Source organism: Temnothorax longispinosus, chromosome 8 (genome assembly GCF_030848805.1).
Source record: "Temnothorax longispinosus isolate EJ_2023e chromosome 8, Tlon_JGU_v1, whole genome shotgun sequence".
In the NCBI taxonomy this organism is placed as follows: domain Eukaryota; kingdom Metazoa; phylum Arthropoda; class Insecta; order Hymenoptera; family Formicidae; genus Temnothorax; species Temnothorax longispinosus.
The window spans coordinates 7,825,949-7,842,990 of NC_092365.1; the positions used below are offsets into that span (position 1 = coordinate 7,825,949).

At 35.2% G+C, this 17,042-nt stretch overlaps 2 protein-coding genes and 1 pseudogene across 2 annotated transcripts in view; 2 read left to right on the forward strand and 1 right to left on the reverse strand.

The window, feature by feature from the left end:
• LOC139817702 (uncharacterized) overlaps window positions 1–17,042 on the forward strand; it is a 214,246-nt gene that overhangs the window by 5,583 nt on the left and 191,621 nt on the right. The gene's annotated exons all lie outside the window — the stretch shown is intronic.
• On the forward strand, window positions 7,502–11,461 carry LOC139817816 (uncharacterized; annotated as a pseudogene).
• On the reverse strand, window positions 12,124–16,646 carry LOC139817740 (uncharacterized). The gene is made up of 4 exons (XM_071786035.1): window positions 16,508–16,646; window positions 16,208–16,347; window positions 15,846–16,030; window positions 12,124–12,274 (listed from the first exon to the last, which is right to left on the reverse strand). Exons 1-4 carry the CDS (start codon window positions 16,644–16,646, stop codon window positions 12,124–12,126), a joined length of 615 nt encoding a protein of 204 aa, XP_071642136.1.

Sequence of the window (17,042 nt, forward strand, 5' to 3'; positions counted from 1 at the left end):
GACATGGACATGGTAACGTCAAAACATTTTTGCACATCTCTTCAAGTTTTTTTTTTAAATGATACATTTTTTCCCGTCATCACAGACGCGTTGTCACATGCTAACGCAATAATGTTATTAAAAGGTATATTGAGCTTCCACATTTCATTTCTAAATGTAGTAAATAATTTGTCAGCACTACAATCTGTCGCACTAACATCAATTAATTTTACCAACTGAGTCTGTATTTTTTATGTTTCGGGATTAACAAAACGTACGAGAAACGTCATCTTCTTTCGATTAGTAATATCTGACGTTTCATCTATAAAAATGGAGAATTTTGTGTTGCAAATATAATTTACGACACGATTCGTATCTATTGAGCACAAAACATTCGAAATAATGTTTGTACATTTGGTTCGACCCACGCTCATATTCTTTAAAACGTTGTAATTTTTCCCGGTCTCTTTAAAAAAATCAAGTATTATTTTTGCCGTTCCGAGTGAAATATTTCTATCAACAATTATTGCAGCGAATCAAATCTCCGCTAATTTCTTATGCTCCTCAAATGACAGTGATTCGTTAAATTCCATGTCTACTTGTTCTACATTTGATTCATTCATTTGTGTATCACATTTTACAAATTGATTACTGTGCATTTTGGAATTCGCGTGACGCTCGATATGTGACAAACCACCAATAAAACTTTTATCACAAACCTTACAAAAAAATGAATTTGCGTCATGTTGCGCTTCGCATAGCCATGGTTTATATTGTTCGAGTTCTAACCATTGCAGTCTAAAATTTTGTTTAAGCAATGGTTTTCTTTTAGAAATTACATTATCATTATTATTAAATATAGATGATGATGTATTTTCTTTAATATTTCTTTTATGCCGCGCAGATTCTACATGTCTCGTTATGCATGTCTCGTTACACGTGATAACCAGCTGCATGAAAAATTTTTATTGCACAATGAAAGAAATGCTCATTAAATGGCACTTTGCGAATCCAAGATTTGAAACGTTCATCACTAAGCCAAGCTTCCGAAAATCTTGGCTTCAGATTTTTCTTGAATTTATTAATTGTTTTCATGTTAAAATTAAAATATCTAAAAACAGAATATAAAACAAGTGTGATAAATAAAATTAACGCTAGCTAGTCACACTTATTTTCGAGTCCTTAAGTCGCCACACTCCGGTCCGTGAGACTGCTTCACTTTGTCGCATTGTAATTTTTATTCTAATTAATATTCAGCGGTCTACTGGACTGAAATGTGGCGGACTAGGATTAATTAAACAGATTAAAAATAGAAATACCTGAATATATATAATTCGTCACTTGATCTTTACGAGACGAAAATTCGTCAGTTCGCTAATAGCACAATTCAAAATAATTTAACAGTTAAGATTAGATATACTGTCACTATGGGGAGCACACAGTCAACTGTTTTGGTCCTTTTGTCTAAGAGGACTCAGCTGATTTTGAGGTCGTCTTGACAGCCGATCAGCTATTGTCGCCTCAGATGTTTATCATATCAGGTGTTTATCACGTGCAATTCAACTGAAAACGCTTTCATAATTCAACGTTAACGCGCGTGTCATGATCGTCACACTCGCTATATGTATATGGGACATTGTCGCTGGAATTTTCACATTTTTACCCTGACCTATTGCAATAATTTTGACAACTTTTTTCCCGAGAAGTATTCTGAAAAAGAGAAGACAAGTATTTTTTTTTGTTTGGACCTACGATCAATATTTGATCGCACCAACTTGTGATTTTTGTAAAAATTGAATTTTTCGATAGCTCTACTTTTTAAAACGTTAATATCTTGGGATGAAATTTGTTCAGTTTAAAATGAATTACATGATGTATATATTTGATGTATATATTAGTTTTTCGATAAGATTAAACATTTCCCAGATGTTAACATTTTAAAAAATAGTTACCAAAAAATTTAATTTTTAAAATTACACTATCGAAAATATTAATCGTAGATCCAAACAAAAAAATACGTGTCTTGTCTTTTTTAGAATACTTATTGGAAAAAATTGTCAAAATTATTGCAATAGGTCAGAGTAAAAATGTAAAAATTCATTTATTATATATTATATTTATTTATATTTGTTTTATTTTTATATATATAGCTTATTTACCATATTTATTAAATTATTACTACTATTTCTAAAAGACAAAAAAGTAGTCTTCGGTTATATGCTGCAGATGATGATATTGCTGCTGATCCCTCTTCGTTTGACATGCAGGAATAACAAAAAGTTAATGATTTTTAACCTTTTTTTTTTAATAGCAAAGCATTATATCAGTTACAGCTATGTAAAAGAAATAATATTTAATATTATGCAATATGTATTATATAATTTTATTATATATATATATATGTGTGCGTGCGTGCGTGCGTGCGTGCGTGCGTGCGTGCGTGCGTGCGTGCGTGCGTGCGTGCGTGCGTGCGTGCGTGCGTGCGTGCGTGCGTGCGTGCGTGCGTGCGTGCGTGCGTGCGTGCGTGCGTGCGTGCGTGCGTGCGTGCGTGCGTGCGTGCGTGCGTGCGTGCGTGCGTGCGTGCGTGCGTGCGTGCGTGCGTGCGTGCGTGCGTGCGTGCGTGCGTGCGTGCGTGCGTGCGTGCGTGCGTGCGTGCGTGCGTGCGTGCGTGCGTGCGTGCGTGCGTGCGTGCGTGCGTGCGTGCGTGCGTGCGTGCGTGCGTGCGTGCGTGCGTGCGTGCGTGCGTGCGTGCGTGCGTGCGTGCGTGCGTGCGTGCGTGCGTGCGTGCGTGCGTGCGTGCGTGCGTGCGTGCGTGCGTGCGTGCGTGCGTGCGTGCGTGCGTGCGTGCGTGCGTGCGTGCGTGCGTGCGTGCGTGCGTGCGTGCGTGCGTGCGTGCGTGCGTGCGTGCGTGCGTGCGTGCGTGCGTGCGTGCGTGCGTGCGTGCGTGCGTGCGTGCGTGCGTGCGTGCGTGCGTGCGTGTGCGTGCGTGCGTGCGTGCGTGCGTGCGTGCGTGCGTGCGTGCGTGCGTGCGTGCGTGCGTGCGTGCGTGCGTGCGTGCGTGCGTGCGTGCGTGCGTGCGTGCGTGCGTGCGTGCGTGCGTGCGTGCGTGCGTGCGTGCGTGCGTGCGTGCGTGCGTGCGTGCGTGCGTGCGTGCGTGCGTGCGTGCGTGCGTGCGTGCGTGCGTGCGTGCGTGCGTGCGTGCGTGCGTGCGTGCGTGCGTGCGTGCGTGCGTGCGTGTGTATATAATTTATTATACATATATTATATTTATTTATATTTATTATTTATTTTATTTTTATATTAACAGCTTATTTACTATATTTATTAAATTATTGATTTTATTTTTTCTGAGACGAGCTGTATATGCGATATTTATATTATATTATACAATTTTATTTATCTTTTTGACGAGCAATAAGTGCAATTTCTTATATATATTACATAATTTTATTTGTCCCCCTGACAAGCTACGATCATTTCATAGTGTTATTTTTTAGTGGAATAGGCCTACGGGGGACACCACTTAAAAAAAAAACGCGTCTATAATAGTACCTCTTAGGGGACGTGGAAAACTATTATACAATTATATTAATTATATTTTTTTATATTTTATTTTATATTTTATATTTTATATTTTTTTTATATTTTATAATAATTATAATTTTATATGTACATAGCCTCGCGGATAGACGAGAGCATTTCGTCGCGTCGCGCCGTACCGCCGAAAAAATCCTTCTTTCGCGTTCACGAGAGACTTCTCGCTGTTTACCAGGCTGACTGGTAGTACGGAAGGATTCAGCGCGCGAGAAGGAGACAAAACATAATGTGACTGTCCTCGTCTAGTATTCCGAAGTCAGCCGAAGCTCGAAGACGGACCGCCAAGCGCGCGTAGTATTCCCACCAATCCCCACCACTCGATTTACGAGTCAGGCTGGGGTCTAGAATTGGCAGCTCTGCTTGTAAGGCTCGTTCGTAGTTCTACACAATCGAAAGGAGCAACCTCGATTCACTGACCCTGGCTTCTTGCCGCTGCTCTCCAAAGCTTTTTAGAAAGCTCGGGCTGGGCTTCTCACTAAGATAGTTTGAGCCGGGACATTTCACTCACGCGTCTACATACACCGGAGGACGAACCAGAAGTGATTGAGTGAACGTTGCTTGATACGTTGCATCGATGGCGCGTCCACTCAGGAGGCGCGCGATCCTCCTGCGCGACCAATTAGAGGCGAATTCGCGAGTTCGCCGTGGTCTCTACAGTGTCGTATACAGCTGATCCTGAGGGGTGGTTCGCGACCACCCACGCCTTCGTAACGGTATTTCGGAATCTTTGTCGAGCGCTTCGAATAACCAGGCCTCGCTTTCGCCGAAGGGAGGGCTCTTCCTTCCCCTTTCTCCTTAGACCTCTGGGATGATAATCTCGCCATCCTAAGTCCAGTCGGTGCCGTGGCGGTTGGTCAATGTATCTCATTTTCCTCTGAGCGCGAAGGACCCTGCAACAGCCTTCTCCGTCACTTGCTGATCACACGCTAAGCGTGCTGATCACGCACTCCTTCAGCTTGGCCTCCTGCGAGCTCCTTGAACGGGCCTCTCTCTTGATGTCCTCAAACGGTCAGACTCTCGCTCTGAATTTTCTCTCCTTTAAATTCTTCAGATTCCAACGGTGATGTTCTCGTAGATGTGCCTCGGCGAGAAATCAAAGTTAGGTATATAAAACAAAAGGGGTCAGAAACGCAAACAAAGTGATTAATTAGGTCTCCTGGAGATTTCGCAATTACTCTCCCCTTGTGACGGCAGCGGGGACGCTGCCACATGCAATGAAACTGCAACGTCACACAACATAAGTCCGGAAATGTTTTGATTTTGAGATATTGCCATTTTTGTTAAAATTTCAAATTGCTTTGCTTGTTCGTGCGCGCGCGCGTGTGTTTTGCTGTTTGCGTCTGCAATCTGGCATCCCTGCTGCGCAGCACATATACGCGATCGCGTTTATATACGTCATCTTCTCTACTACGCTAACGTCTACATTCTGGCATCTCTGACTAGTAGATGGCGTAATAAAAATTTGAATTTCGCAATTAAATCCTAAGCCTATAAAAATGTACACGACAATTTTGTCGTCAAAATTAATTCCTTCAAATGGATTTATTTTGTTATTAGGGGTATTCAAATAAGTTAGAGTTTAACGGTTTGACAGGTTATGTCGGGGGGTAAGTCGAGTAAAAAGTTAATTTTTAAACTTTTAACCCAAAGATTAATGTGATAAGTTAATGAGTCACTTATGCGTATTTTGCATAACCTTAAAGAGTAGCGCGCCCAAAGTTAATTAATTAACTTTTTACTCGACATAACCTGTCAAACCGTTAAACTTTAACTTATTTAAATACCCCTATTGTTATACCCAAGTAATTGATATTTATTCGGACTTTAAATTAAAAATACGGCTTGAGTTGTTCTTCCAAAGACATATACCAAAAGAATTTTTAGCGACTCAAAAGTTAAGCAACTTTTTTAACATTTTTAACTTACTGCCTCCACGCATACACTTTCCACGCGAGACGAATTGTCACATGGGTTTATAACTTTGCTGTATATATTATATATACTATATATATTATATTTTTTATATGTTGTATATATCATATAGAATCGATTTTATTAGTCGGTAGGGGAGACCGGGGCGAAATCGTCACTATTTTTTCGGTGCCGATTTTTAACAAAACAAATAATTTTAGTAAAATGTAGTGTACCGTTGTAAAGAATGAACCCTTGGCTACAACATTTATAAGGGCATTTTTGGGCTTCGTCGCTTTGTTTAACCGCTATAGAGTAAAAACGACAAAGGTGCAAAAAATTGAAATGTCAAAACTGCCAAGGCGGAGTCGTCACTCCATTCTCGGACTGGATTTTAAATGAAAATACATCATTTCGATCGTGAAAAATAATAGGATACATTTTATCAATTATTTTTAATAGAAAAATGGAAACATTTATTAATTAAAAACATGATGGCGGAAAATAATTACAAGAAAGACGCACGCACTTGTGTGCCCTATGCTCACACATAATGCACTTTTTCTTGTCAGCTCTGTTCTTTGTCATCTCTGAGCACACGCAGCACATATTATCCAAGTCCTCGTCGGAATCCGACCACTGCTGCTTCCTTGACTTTGATTTTCGCTCTTTGATTTTTTAAGCTTCCATGATATCGTACGGCCACGTCATCCAAGTGTGCTATTTCATCATTATTCTTCTTCAGCTAGTCGTTCAACGTAGTTCTCGGGACTTCAAATTGTTTTGCGGCTATTTTTGTCTTAATTTTATCTTTTTGCTTATTTTCATTTTTTTTATCGCAAGAACTGCCTTCCTGAGTTGCTCTTTGTCGACGGGAGTCGTTTCGTAATGGTACGTGCGTATTCTTGCAATTAAAAAATACAATGACGCATTTGCAACGAAAAATAGAGTGAGACCACCGGGATAAGTCATCACAGTGACGAGTCCGCCTCGGTGGCTTGGTGACGACTTTGCCCCGGACACAGATTTTAAGTTTAATCGCTCATAAAATATTATAAATCAACGAAAATAAAAAAAAAACTTTACTGGATTCGTGTTCAGCACTTTTCAGAATCACTTATCTCGAGATTCGGAGAGAAAATAATATTTAAAATATTAAAAATTTTTGACGCGCAAAAAATTTCACTTTTGACCTCCAAAAACACGTTTGCTTTAATAAAAATCACAACATGGCACATAATCTCACTAAACTCCGTTGGTTACATGGGCATCATAAGTAGTGTTTACTATATTAATAGCGAGTTCACAACATACAGGTTTCGAGATAACTGTAGTGACGACTCCGCCCCGGTGACGACTCCGCACCGGTCTCCCCTAAGTGGTTTAAAATTTTTTTTAATTTCCGGAAGTTGGGACCGCGCGTACTTTATTCCTCACATCAAAAACAAGTTATGTGTAAAACTGTAGAGCGATCGGGAGCAGAGGTCATTCGGAACTATATCCGAAAAAAATGTGAAAAAATATTTAAAAAGTTGCTTAACTTTTGAGTCGCTAAAAATCCTTTTGGTATATGTCTTTTTTATCTAAAAGAAACCTATTTATAAAGTTTGACCTAAACCTTTGCTGAATTAGCCGACATGCATTTAATGTATGGTCTCGCTCAAGGTAATGCTACAGAAGCAGGAAGATTGTATGCCAAAAAATTCCTGGGTGATATGTACCAAACCGATGAGCTTCTCAAAATATCGATAGGATGTTGTGAAAAAATTGGAAGAGACCTGACCCATTTCAATGTTGACATATATTGTCAAGAATATGGCTCTGATTAATTTGCAAAAAGTTTTAACCGTCTCTCGTTGTTTATTACAAAGTTATTAACATATGTAATTGAGAAACGTAACAGTTTGTGTCAATATTAAAGGAAATAATTTGCTGATATATTTGTATAGACAGTACACATGTAGGTGAGGGAAGGAGCTAACGCCCCTCCTACCGCAAGGGTGGATGGGGATGGACCTCGTTTTGGGTAGAAAATTGAAAACTTGTACTGTACAATGATAGACCTTGTTTTACCCTATAAGCAGGGATGGGATGGATGATGGACCTCGCTTTGCGTTGGACGGTTTTCCGGACAGCATTGCGGGTTTTAACTTTCCACGCGAAGCGATGTCTATCCCACTTCACTTCTGCTTATAAGGCAAAACAAGATCTATTATTATACAATTTAGATTTTTAACTTTTCATTTGAACCGAGATCCATTCCTCAACCATCCCTGTGGCAACCAACCCCATGTTTCAGAGGAAGGGCCGGTAGCACCTCACCGTCTACATGTGTACTGTTTATACACATATCAGCAAATTACTTCCCTTAGCTCTGACACAAACTATTATATTTCTTAAACTTTTTTCATAACTTTGTAATAAACAACGATCGATGGCTAAAACTTTTTGCGAGTTAGTCAGAGCCATGTCCTTGACAATATATGTCAAAGTCATTGAAATTGGTGAGGTCACCATTAATCTTGACATTTACTAAATAACTAATAAATTTGAAAACGGGCAAAATCCGGAAATGTTTCAGAGTTTGGAATTTTTTAGAAAGAAACCTTAGAGCCTACATTCTTGCAGAAGGAGGTCATTTTGAACATCTCATATAACATTATCACACACGCACATGCACATGCGTTCGCGCGCGCGCGCGCGCGCGCACACACACACACACACACACACACACACACACACACACACACACACACACTATAACTTTTTTGAATCAGTACTTACTTAAAATAATATTTTGTAATACCTACATATTTGCTACATCATACATTTAGTTTATAGTTAGATTCAACATACTGTCTAAAAAATTAAAAAAAATTTGCGTTTATTAATGTTCATTTTTAATTTCAAGTTAACTTAGGCTATATACTAAGCCAAATCAATTGCGGCGATGGGGGCCGGGGTTCAAGCGGGGTTTTCTTGTGCCCTGACACCGCCACCACCAACACCCAGAGGGGGGTGGGGGGCGCAACGAGGAGGTGGTGGTACCTTCTCGCCGCTAAGAGACGATGTCCTCAACGTAAGTTCGGGACGCCGCCCGGGGCCCGTAAATGCCAACACTAGGCACACGCGGGCTGAGCGGCCAAGGACGTTTATTATAGGCGGGGAGTGCACCAGTGGTAGTGCAACTGCTTGTAACCGGTGCATCCCTACAAACGCCTGAAGTAGACCACCCGCGGGGGTTTTAGCTGGAAGGAGTCCGGCATGCCCCTCTGCTCCCTCCCCGAGGAGCGAAGGATGTCTCATGAGGATTTCCAGACAGTGCATTTAGCGCGCTCGCGCTGTCAGTCAGTTATAACCTAAAAATATATATCGTGCAACACCGTGGTCTTTGATCTCTCATCGTTAAATACGATCGTTTAATTCTGAATTTTGGTCGCGTCACGCAAGGAAATGCCACGATATTATGATGGGCGTCACAAGAAATGAAATATCAGCGGATCGGATTTATCAGTGTAGTGACAAATAGTGATCATCAATGTATCAATATATATTGACCGCAGAAAGCTGATACCGAGAAGATCTTTAAGAAGAAAGGTGTATTCAAAATCGTTTCTTAATTGTAACTTTCAGACTTTGCATCGTAATATCTCCGCTCGTAGGGCGTAACGGAAAAATAAAAACACTTTTATTACATAATTCAAACCCAATCTATTTGGGTCTACTTAGAACTTGATCGGTGGAGCAGTTATTGAGATCTAATAATATCGAGTGCTCGCAATTCGTCACGTTGCGTAAAAAAGTCACGCAAAAATATTTACTCAGGTTTTATTTTTTTTAAGTAATTGCACAAAAATTGTGTTCTCCGCAGTCGCGATATACGGACGTGCTTTCTAACACGCTCCATATACACATTTAGTTTTATACTAATTTGACGTCTTATTAATTTATTTTTTTTTTACTTTACTAACACTTACATCGTTATATTTTGCCGACAACGCACTAAGCATGTAAATCGCTTCTGTTCTTTACTTTTATAGTTCCTATGTTATTTATAATATCTAAGCGATCGTGTTACAAAAACAAAATTCTTTTTCTGCGTAGTCTTTGGTTTCTGACTTGCGGGAACATTGTCACGAATTGCCTGTCGAATGCCTGTGTAAGAGTTCACCTGAAGAAGGTCCGAATCTGGACCGAAACGTTGTGATTTTTTATGAATAAATATGCCAGGTATAGGGTGCTTTCCAGCAAATGTACACTGAGAGACACTGTGTCACACAATTGAACACAGTGTATGGGTGCTTGAAGGAACAATATAATTCTTAGACATAATCACTAGTTCGCGTTGATGTAGAGAATCTAGTGAAATAACTTTACACACATAACCTTACATATAACTTTACATTTTATATCAGCAAAGGTTTTTACTGTTTAAGAAAATTTGTAAAAAGGAATTTTCATCTGCATTTTAATTAGACTAGCAAATGTGAACGTGTTTTCTTTATTTATTATAGTTTTTCCTGCAAAATTGGATAACGTTATTATTGGCAAAGATACATTTAGCAAATTTACAGGTGCCACTGTTTCTTCTTCTATTTATTTATTATTTTATTATATTTATTATGTTATATTTATTTATATTATTTTCTTATTATAGATTTATCTAGACTTGTCCAGCTTGCCACGATATATTTTTCATTATCGGCATCATCCATCTTACATTAGAGAAAAAAACAGATTATTTATTTTCTGAAAATAAATTAAAATAAAAACAAGTGTATAAAGTTCCTGTGCAACCAGAAGTGGGTCACTGCAAGAAAAAATTGTCCTTGACATTGCGCATTTGTCAGATTAATCGTTTATGGTAAATAAATTTTAAAAAAATAAATTTTGTATTATAATCATAATTCTAATGCTTTTACAAAAAAAAAACAAAATAAAACTTTTACAAAACAAATTTTTTACAGATGGACAAACGTAAAAAAATAATTTATTATATAATGGAAACACTTAATGATTCTACGAGTTCAAGTGATGAATCAAATATGATCAATAACAGTACAAGTAGTGTAACATCAACAAGTAACGAAGAGGAAAATGAAGAAGATGCATTAGTATTTCCATTAATACATTATTTGATGAGTGGTAAAAGAAGACATCGTGTTGAAGATTATCTTCAAGTTGTTGATTCTTGGACAAACCAAGAATTTAAAGAACATTTGCGATTGAATCGGGATACTGTAATGATTTTAATTGAGGAATTAAAATTATCAGGTTACATTCCGTCACATTCTTTTGGCGTGAAATTAATATCAGCAAAAGTTAGTTTCCTAATTTTTTTATGGTATATTGCTAATACCGAACCACTGCGAACTATGTCTGATAGATTTAATGTTTCAATTTCCTCTGTGTTTCGAGTTCTTCGACGGGTTATAGCTTGGCTTTTAACAAAAGTAGACACAGTTATTAAATGGCCGCAAAAACATGAAATTATGATAACATGTGAAAAATTTTATACAAAACAAGGAACTCGTAATGTTTTAGAAGCGATAGATTCGACTCATATTCAAATTATAAAACCTGTAGCTCATGCACGTAATTATTGCAATCGAAAAAAAACTTTTTCTATAAATTTACAAGCGGTCGTAAATGCAGATATGAGTTTTACAAATATATATTGCGGTGAACCTGGTTCTCTTCATGATGCGCGTGTATTCAGAAGGTCATTTTTATACGAAACAGCTAATATGAATAAAGAAATATTATTTCCGGGTGAAACATTTTTATTAGGTAATTCAGCGTACCCATGTTTATCATGGCTTGTTCCACCTTTTCGAGATAACGGACATTTGTCACCTCAGCAGACGGAATTTAATTTTATTCATTCATCTACACGAATAGTTGTTGAAAGAGCATTCGGACAATTAAAAGGTCGTTTTCGTCGTATCAAATTCTTTACTGAATATCGTGACATATCTTTCATTACTAATACAATAGTTGCAGCTTGTATACTACACAATTATTGCATTGCTAAAAATGATGTATATGATTTTCTCGAATATATCGACAATGATTTTGTAAACATTGAAATGAATAATGAAGAACTCAATAATTTTAATTGTCAAGTAGATCGCAGGATGCAATTGTTTATATATATATAATGAGCTATTTCCTATGTAGTATAAAAGTAATAAAAATAATGAAGCTAATAAATAAGTAATATAAACACACAAATAAGTAAAATAAAATCACTAATAATTCTACGTTTAATATAAAGCGTTTATATATAAAATAGCATTTATAACATGTATTTCTTAAAAAAAAATTATATTTTTTTGAAAGACAAAAAATTAATTTTTAAGTATTAGTTTTCAAGTTTCTTTTTTTTTATTTTATTTACTGTAAGGTTATTAGATGTAGAAATTTATATATTATTATTGGAACAATTTTCCAATTATATTATTATTGGAACAAAACATTAGCTTTATTTATTTATTGAAATTGTACACGATCCGAATGAATCGTGATCTACGTAATGGTGTTAAGGATTAGGAAACAGTGGTGTGCTGCCATCTGTTAGAATAACTGAATCACTAATTATGTCTCTGAAAGGCTCTAGCGGGACCAACGTGGGTCCTAGTTATATCCCAAAATAGTGTCGCGGAACGGCGCTGCTATACAAGGTGGTAGCGCTACTTGGCTTCCGGTTTCTTGACGGAAGTTCGGGTCTTCTTGAGCGAGCGTGCATTCATTACGTTTCTGTTTGTCGTTGTAAGAGTCACGCGTGCTGAGTCAGAAAGACTCGTAGTCTTATTATACTAGTACAAAGCTCGCGATTTCGTGCATAGATTTCAGCGGAATTCCAGCTGAAGTAAAAGGAGGAACCTGATACATCAGATGCTAGATTGCATCAGCATATACGCTACGGACGAACAAAGGAGACGTCCTTCGCCATTATTCCCGTTATTGAAGGATGTCCGCCATTACGGATGATCTGACGATTGATGGAAATTTCAGAGCCTTGAGGTATAAAGGCATACGGCTGGCGATTGAGATGGAATTATTCCAATGCGAAGATCCACAAGAAAGGTAACTCTCGTTGTTCAGTTTAAGGAATCATTGATCTTGAGAATGTGCTAAGGTGCTTTAGCTGAACGGCAATCTCTGATTCCAGAACATTCGAGAGCTTCTATATTACGTTTGGATGGTGATCACCAAAAGCGCACTGTATGTTTGTGTGGCATTTCGATCCCATCCCCGAGATTTCTCACCTTCAGTGACGAGGCCGGACGAGAAGCTTCCTTCTCATTGCTAGAGTACTTAAAGTACTATATTAAATAGCTTTTATATTACGTTTGGATGGTGATCACCAAGAGCACACCGTATATTTGTGTGGCATTTCAATCCCATCCCCGAGCCTTCCCACCTTCAGTGGCGAGGCCGGACGAGAAGCTTCCTTCTCATTGCTAGAGTACAGTACTATATTAAATTTGGTTGCAACCACGTGTAAGAATATTTTGTATGTGGAGAATCAAGGGATTTCACCTTTCGTAAATCATTCGTGCATTGTAAAATCAAGCTATTTACCTGTAGTAAATGATTCTTCAATTGTAAGCTGAATATTAATAATTGTTTGAAAGACACGGCCGTTGTCAGTAAAAGCTATATTTCGTCTTTGTAAATATCTCGCGGACTCAATACGAGTTACTAGAATTATATTGAATTATTTGAATTCTTCCGATACTTTGCGTTGTATATACTTTTCTCTATATTATTAATTATCGTCCTGAAAATACTAGTGCGTTTTATTTTAGGAGATATTCTCTCGCTCCGTCATATACTCTTTTATTCGACAAACATGGATAAATGCGTACATATTTCAATTGTTTCGAATTAACAAACAACTCAGATGACGATTGTCATATATTTTCAGAAGCAGATCATCTTGATATGCACATTATTATTAACATAAATTTAGTTTCACAATCTAATTCTGACTGTTCTTTCGAATAATAAGAAGCTTAAAAGTAAAAGATGTATGCATTCTTCCATTACTTATTTACTACTTTATATGATATTTTGTAAATTTATAATGTCATCGATATTAATAACTTTGTGCGTATTAATGGGCTGTTCAACTGTTTAACTATTCAGGAGTGGAATTTATGTGAAATATACTCAACTCTTTTTGTTTATAGATCTTCTGTTCTACAGAAATTATATTATTTGATAAACCTTCAACTGATAGATTCTAGTTTAGGATTTCTCTGATAAACTGAAAGACTGATTTGAGTTGATTGACCATTGATACTAATTTTATGCTGAATTGTTTATTTTATCTTCATGTGATTTGTTATTGATAAGATGTTTTCTTTCTTTATCAGACTTAAAAATCTTAAAAGTCTTCTCGAAATACTTTTCAAAATATATTGACTAATTTACTAAACGACATCAAGTTTCCTGATCCTTAACACCATTACGTAGATCACGATTCATTCGGAACGTGTACAGAAATACTTGTAGAAATAGAAGATTTTGAATCAAATTTTTGTGTTGATAAAGTTGTAAACTTTGTTAAGTGAGAAAATTTTGATGTGATTGTATGTTCTGCAGTAACATTTCTTTGTTGATCAAAGATCTCATTCACTTGATCAAACCATTCAAAAATAATTAAGCTTCTCCCTGATTTTGAATTATTGTCAATACTCTTTATATCTTTTTATTAGAGCATTTATTTTCCAGCGCACTTGATCTACGGACATCTAAAAAATACAAAAGTATCAGTTTTTAAGTATTATTCTTTATTTGTAACAATTCATACTAGTAACATTTATGCTTTTTTGTACTTTATATGTAGAGATTTAATGTCTGGTATAATTTTTGTACTTATTATAATTAGTTTTAAGCTGTAAACATTTAAAAATATATCAAAGCGTCATAAAAATAAAAAATTACTTGTTTTAATTCTTTATATAAAAAATAAACTGTATTTATTGCCTTATTCTTTTAAATAATATACATTTTGTTTAAAATAATACTAAAACTTTATTATTTAAAGTAAATAAACAAATACATTAAAATTAAATATTAATAGTTTTTCAAAATTATATTGATTTTATTGCAAAAGTATGCTTATCTATATATTGAAAGTAAAGTATGCTTATCTATAAACCAAAACTATATATACTAACATTATATCTTAACTGTAATATTAAATTAAGATAATTTTAAAATAAACTAAATTTTTTTGGACTTTAGTATTACATAGTATTGCATTGGACAGATTCAACGGACTCAACGGACAGTTTAGTATCTATTTAGTAGCAATTGAATGTAATTAGCTCTTACCTTGAAACCAACAAATTTCCTCAAGTAAGAGCCAATCACGTTTGATTGCTACTAAGTAACTACTAAGAAATCCGTACATTGTTAATAGTTAATAAAAACAAAAGTATACTTATTTCTAAGAAATTATTATATACTTATATACTATACTTATAAACTATATATGTAGTATACTTATATACTATAAAATATACTTATCTCTCTCTAAGCATATTATCAACTTATATATTAATCGTAACTATAACATTTAATTAAATTTAATTAAATGAAATATTTTCAAAATAAAATAAACTATTTTTTAGATTTTATTACATATATATTTTAAATAACTTTTAAAATAAAAGATTTATTAATATATTTTATTCATAATATATTAATATATTTTATTCACAAAAAAAAGATGCATGTATAAATGCAATTAAATAAAAACTTTGTTAAAATTAAATCTGGCCTTAGATATTTTTAATAGAACGAATAATTATATTTGAACCAAAATGTTATATGTAAGTTTCTAAAAATTATTCTGAGTCTGAAGTTTCATTTTTAAGTAATTTTTTCAGAAGTTTACATTTGTCTTTTTCTATAGCTAATTGTTGAGCATACCTGTTTTCTTTTTCTCTTAATTTTGCTTTAAAATATTTATTACGTTGTTCAATTTCTGTTTCTTTTAGAGCAATATATTTTCTTTTTAATTTTAAAGCTTCTTTTTTTTCCTCAAAAGTAGCTGTTGGTTTTTCATCTATAAGTTTATCACGTTCAGCTTTCATCTTCATATACTCTAACCATTGATTTTCTAATGCAATTTTTGATTTAGCTATATTAGAACCACTTCCATGCTATGGACGTTTTGTTATATTTGTTTCACTTATTGTAGGATTATTAGATGTAGAAATCTGTACATTTTTATTGGAACAATTTTCCAACAAAACAGCTTCATTTGAAATACTTGTTGTAGAAGTAGATGATTTTTTGAGTACAATTTTTGTGCTGATGAAGTTGTAGACTTTGTTAACTGAGAAAATTTTGATGTGACTGTATGTTCCGCAGCAGCATTTCTTTGTTGACCAAAGATCTCATCCATTTGATCAAACCATTCAAAAGTCATTAAGCTTCTCCCTGATTTAGAATTATTGTCAACACACTGTTTATATCTTTTTATTAGAGCATTTATTTTCCAGCGCACTTGATCTGCAGACATCTGAAAAATACAAAATTATACAAAGTTATTAGTAAAGAGTATATAAAAAGAATAAAGTAAAGAATAAGTAAAAAATACAAAAAGTTAGAGTTATTATGAACAATTTAACAGTTATATAAGTAAAAAATTTATAAATATATTTATCAGGAAATCTTTATACAATTTGTACATTTATACCTGTATGCCGAAATCTTGTTGTAAGCCAACAGCTATAGCTTCCCATATTTTGGTTTTCTTTTTTGGATGATCTAACATATCTTTTTTGGCTTCATATAGACTAAGAAGTGCTAGAGTAGCATTTTTATCCCAGACAGCAGCTATAAAAAAATATTTATATAATTAACTAATTCTTAATATTCTTATTCCTTAATAAACTAACAAAAATAAAATAAAGTTTTTTAATGATTAATTTTGAAAATTATCTCTTAAAACATTAATAATAAAAGTTTGATATTTCTAGAAAAAAATGATGCTTACGTTGTTTATCTAATGTTATGGTTATGTTTTCTGCAAATAAATTATTTTCATTATCCATAAATACTTCTTGCCCAACAAAACATGAATGCTGTGCAGCATCATCAAGTGAAATTATTTCGTCACAGTGTTTGCACTTCATTTTCTTTTTTATTTATAATATTTAGAAAATAAACAGAAAAGAAAATACTACAATACTACATAATAGCGTATATATATACGTATACGTCCAGTTCTGTAAACATAAAAATTTTAAAAGTTACTGAAATTGGTAAGTCTGATTTTCGACACAACTAGCCCGACTTTGCTTCTGAGCTGTGTCAAGTTGTGTCGACTTGGGTCATAATTGGAAAGCAGTTGTGTCGACACTGTGTAACACAGTGTCGCCTGTGTTGATTACTGGAAAGCACCCATAGTCAACTGAAGTTTGTGATTTTATTTTATATCCACTGGTGGAATAAATTTTTCCATTATTATTTTATATTTAAGTAAAAAAATACTTAAACAATTTTTAATCACCTAAGTCGGTCCCTCATTA

Coding starts and splice junctions, on each gene's coding strand:
- LOC139817740 (XM_071786035.1), bottom strand. CDS start 16,646: ATGAAGTGCAAACACTGTGACGAAATAATTTCACTTGATGATGCTGCA. Junction 16,348..16,507: donor CATAACATTAGATAAACAAC/GTAAGCATCATT, acceptor ATTTTTTTATAG/CTGCTGTCTGGGATAAAAAT. Junction 12,275..15,845: donor GTCACATCAAAATTTTCTCA/GTTAACAAAGTC, acceptor TTTCTGACTCAG/CACGCGTGACTCTTACAACG.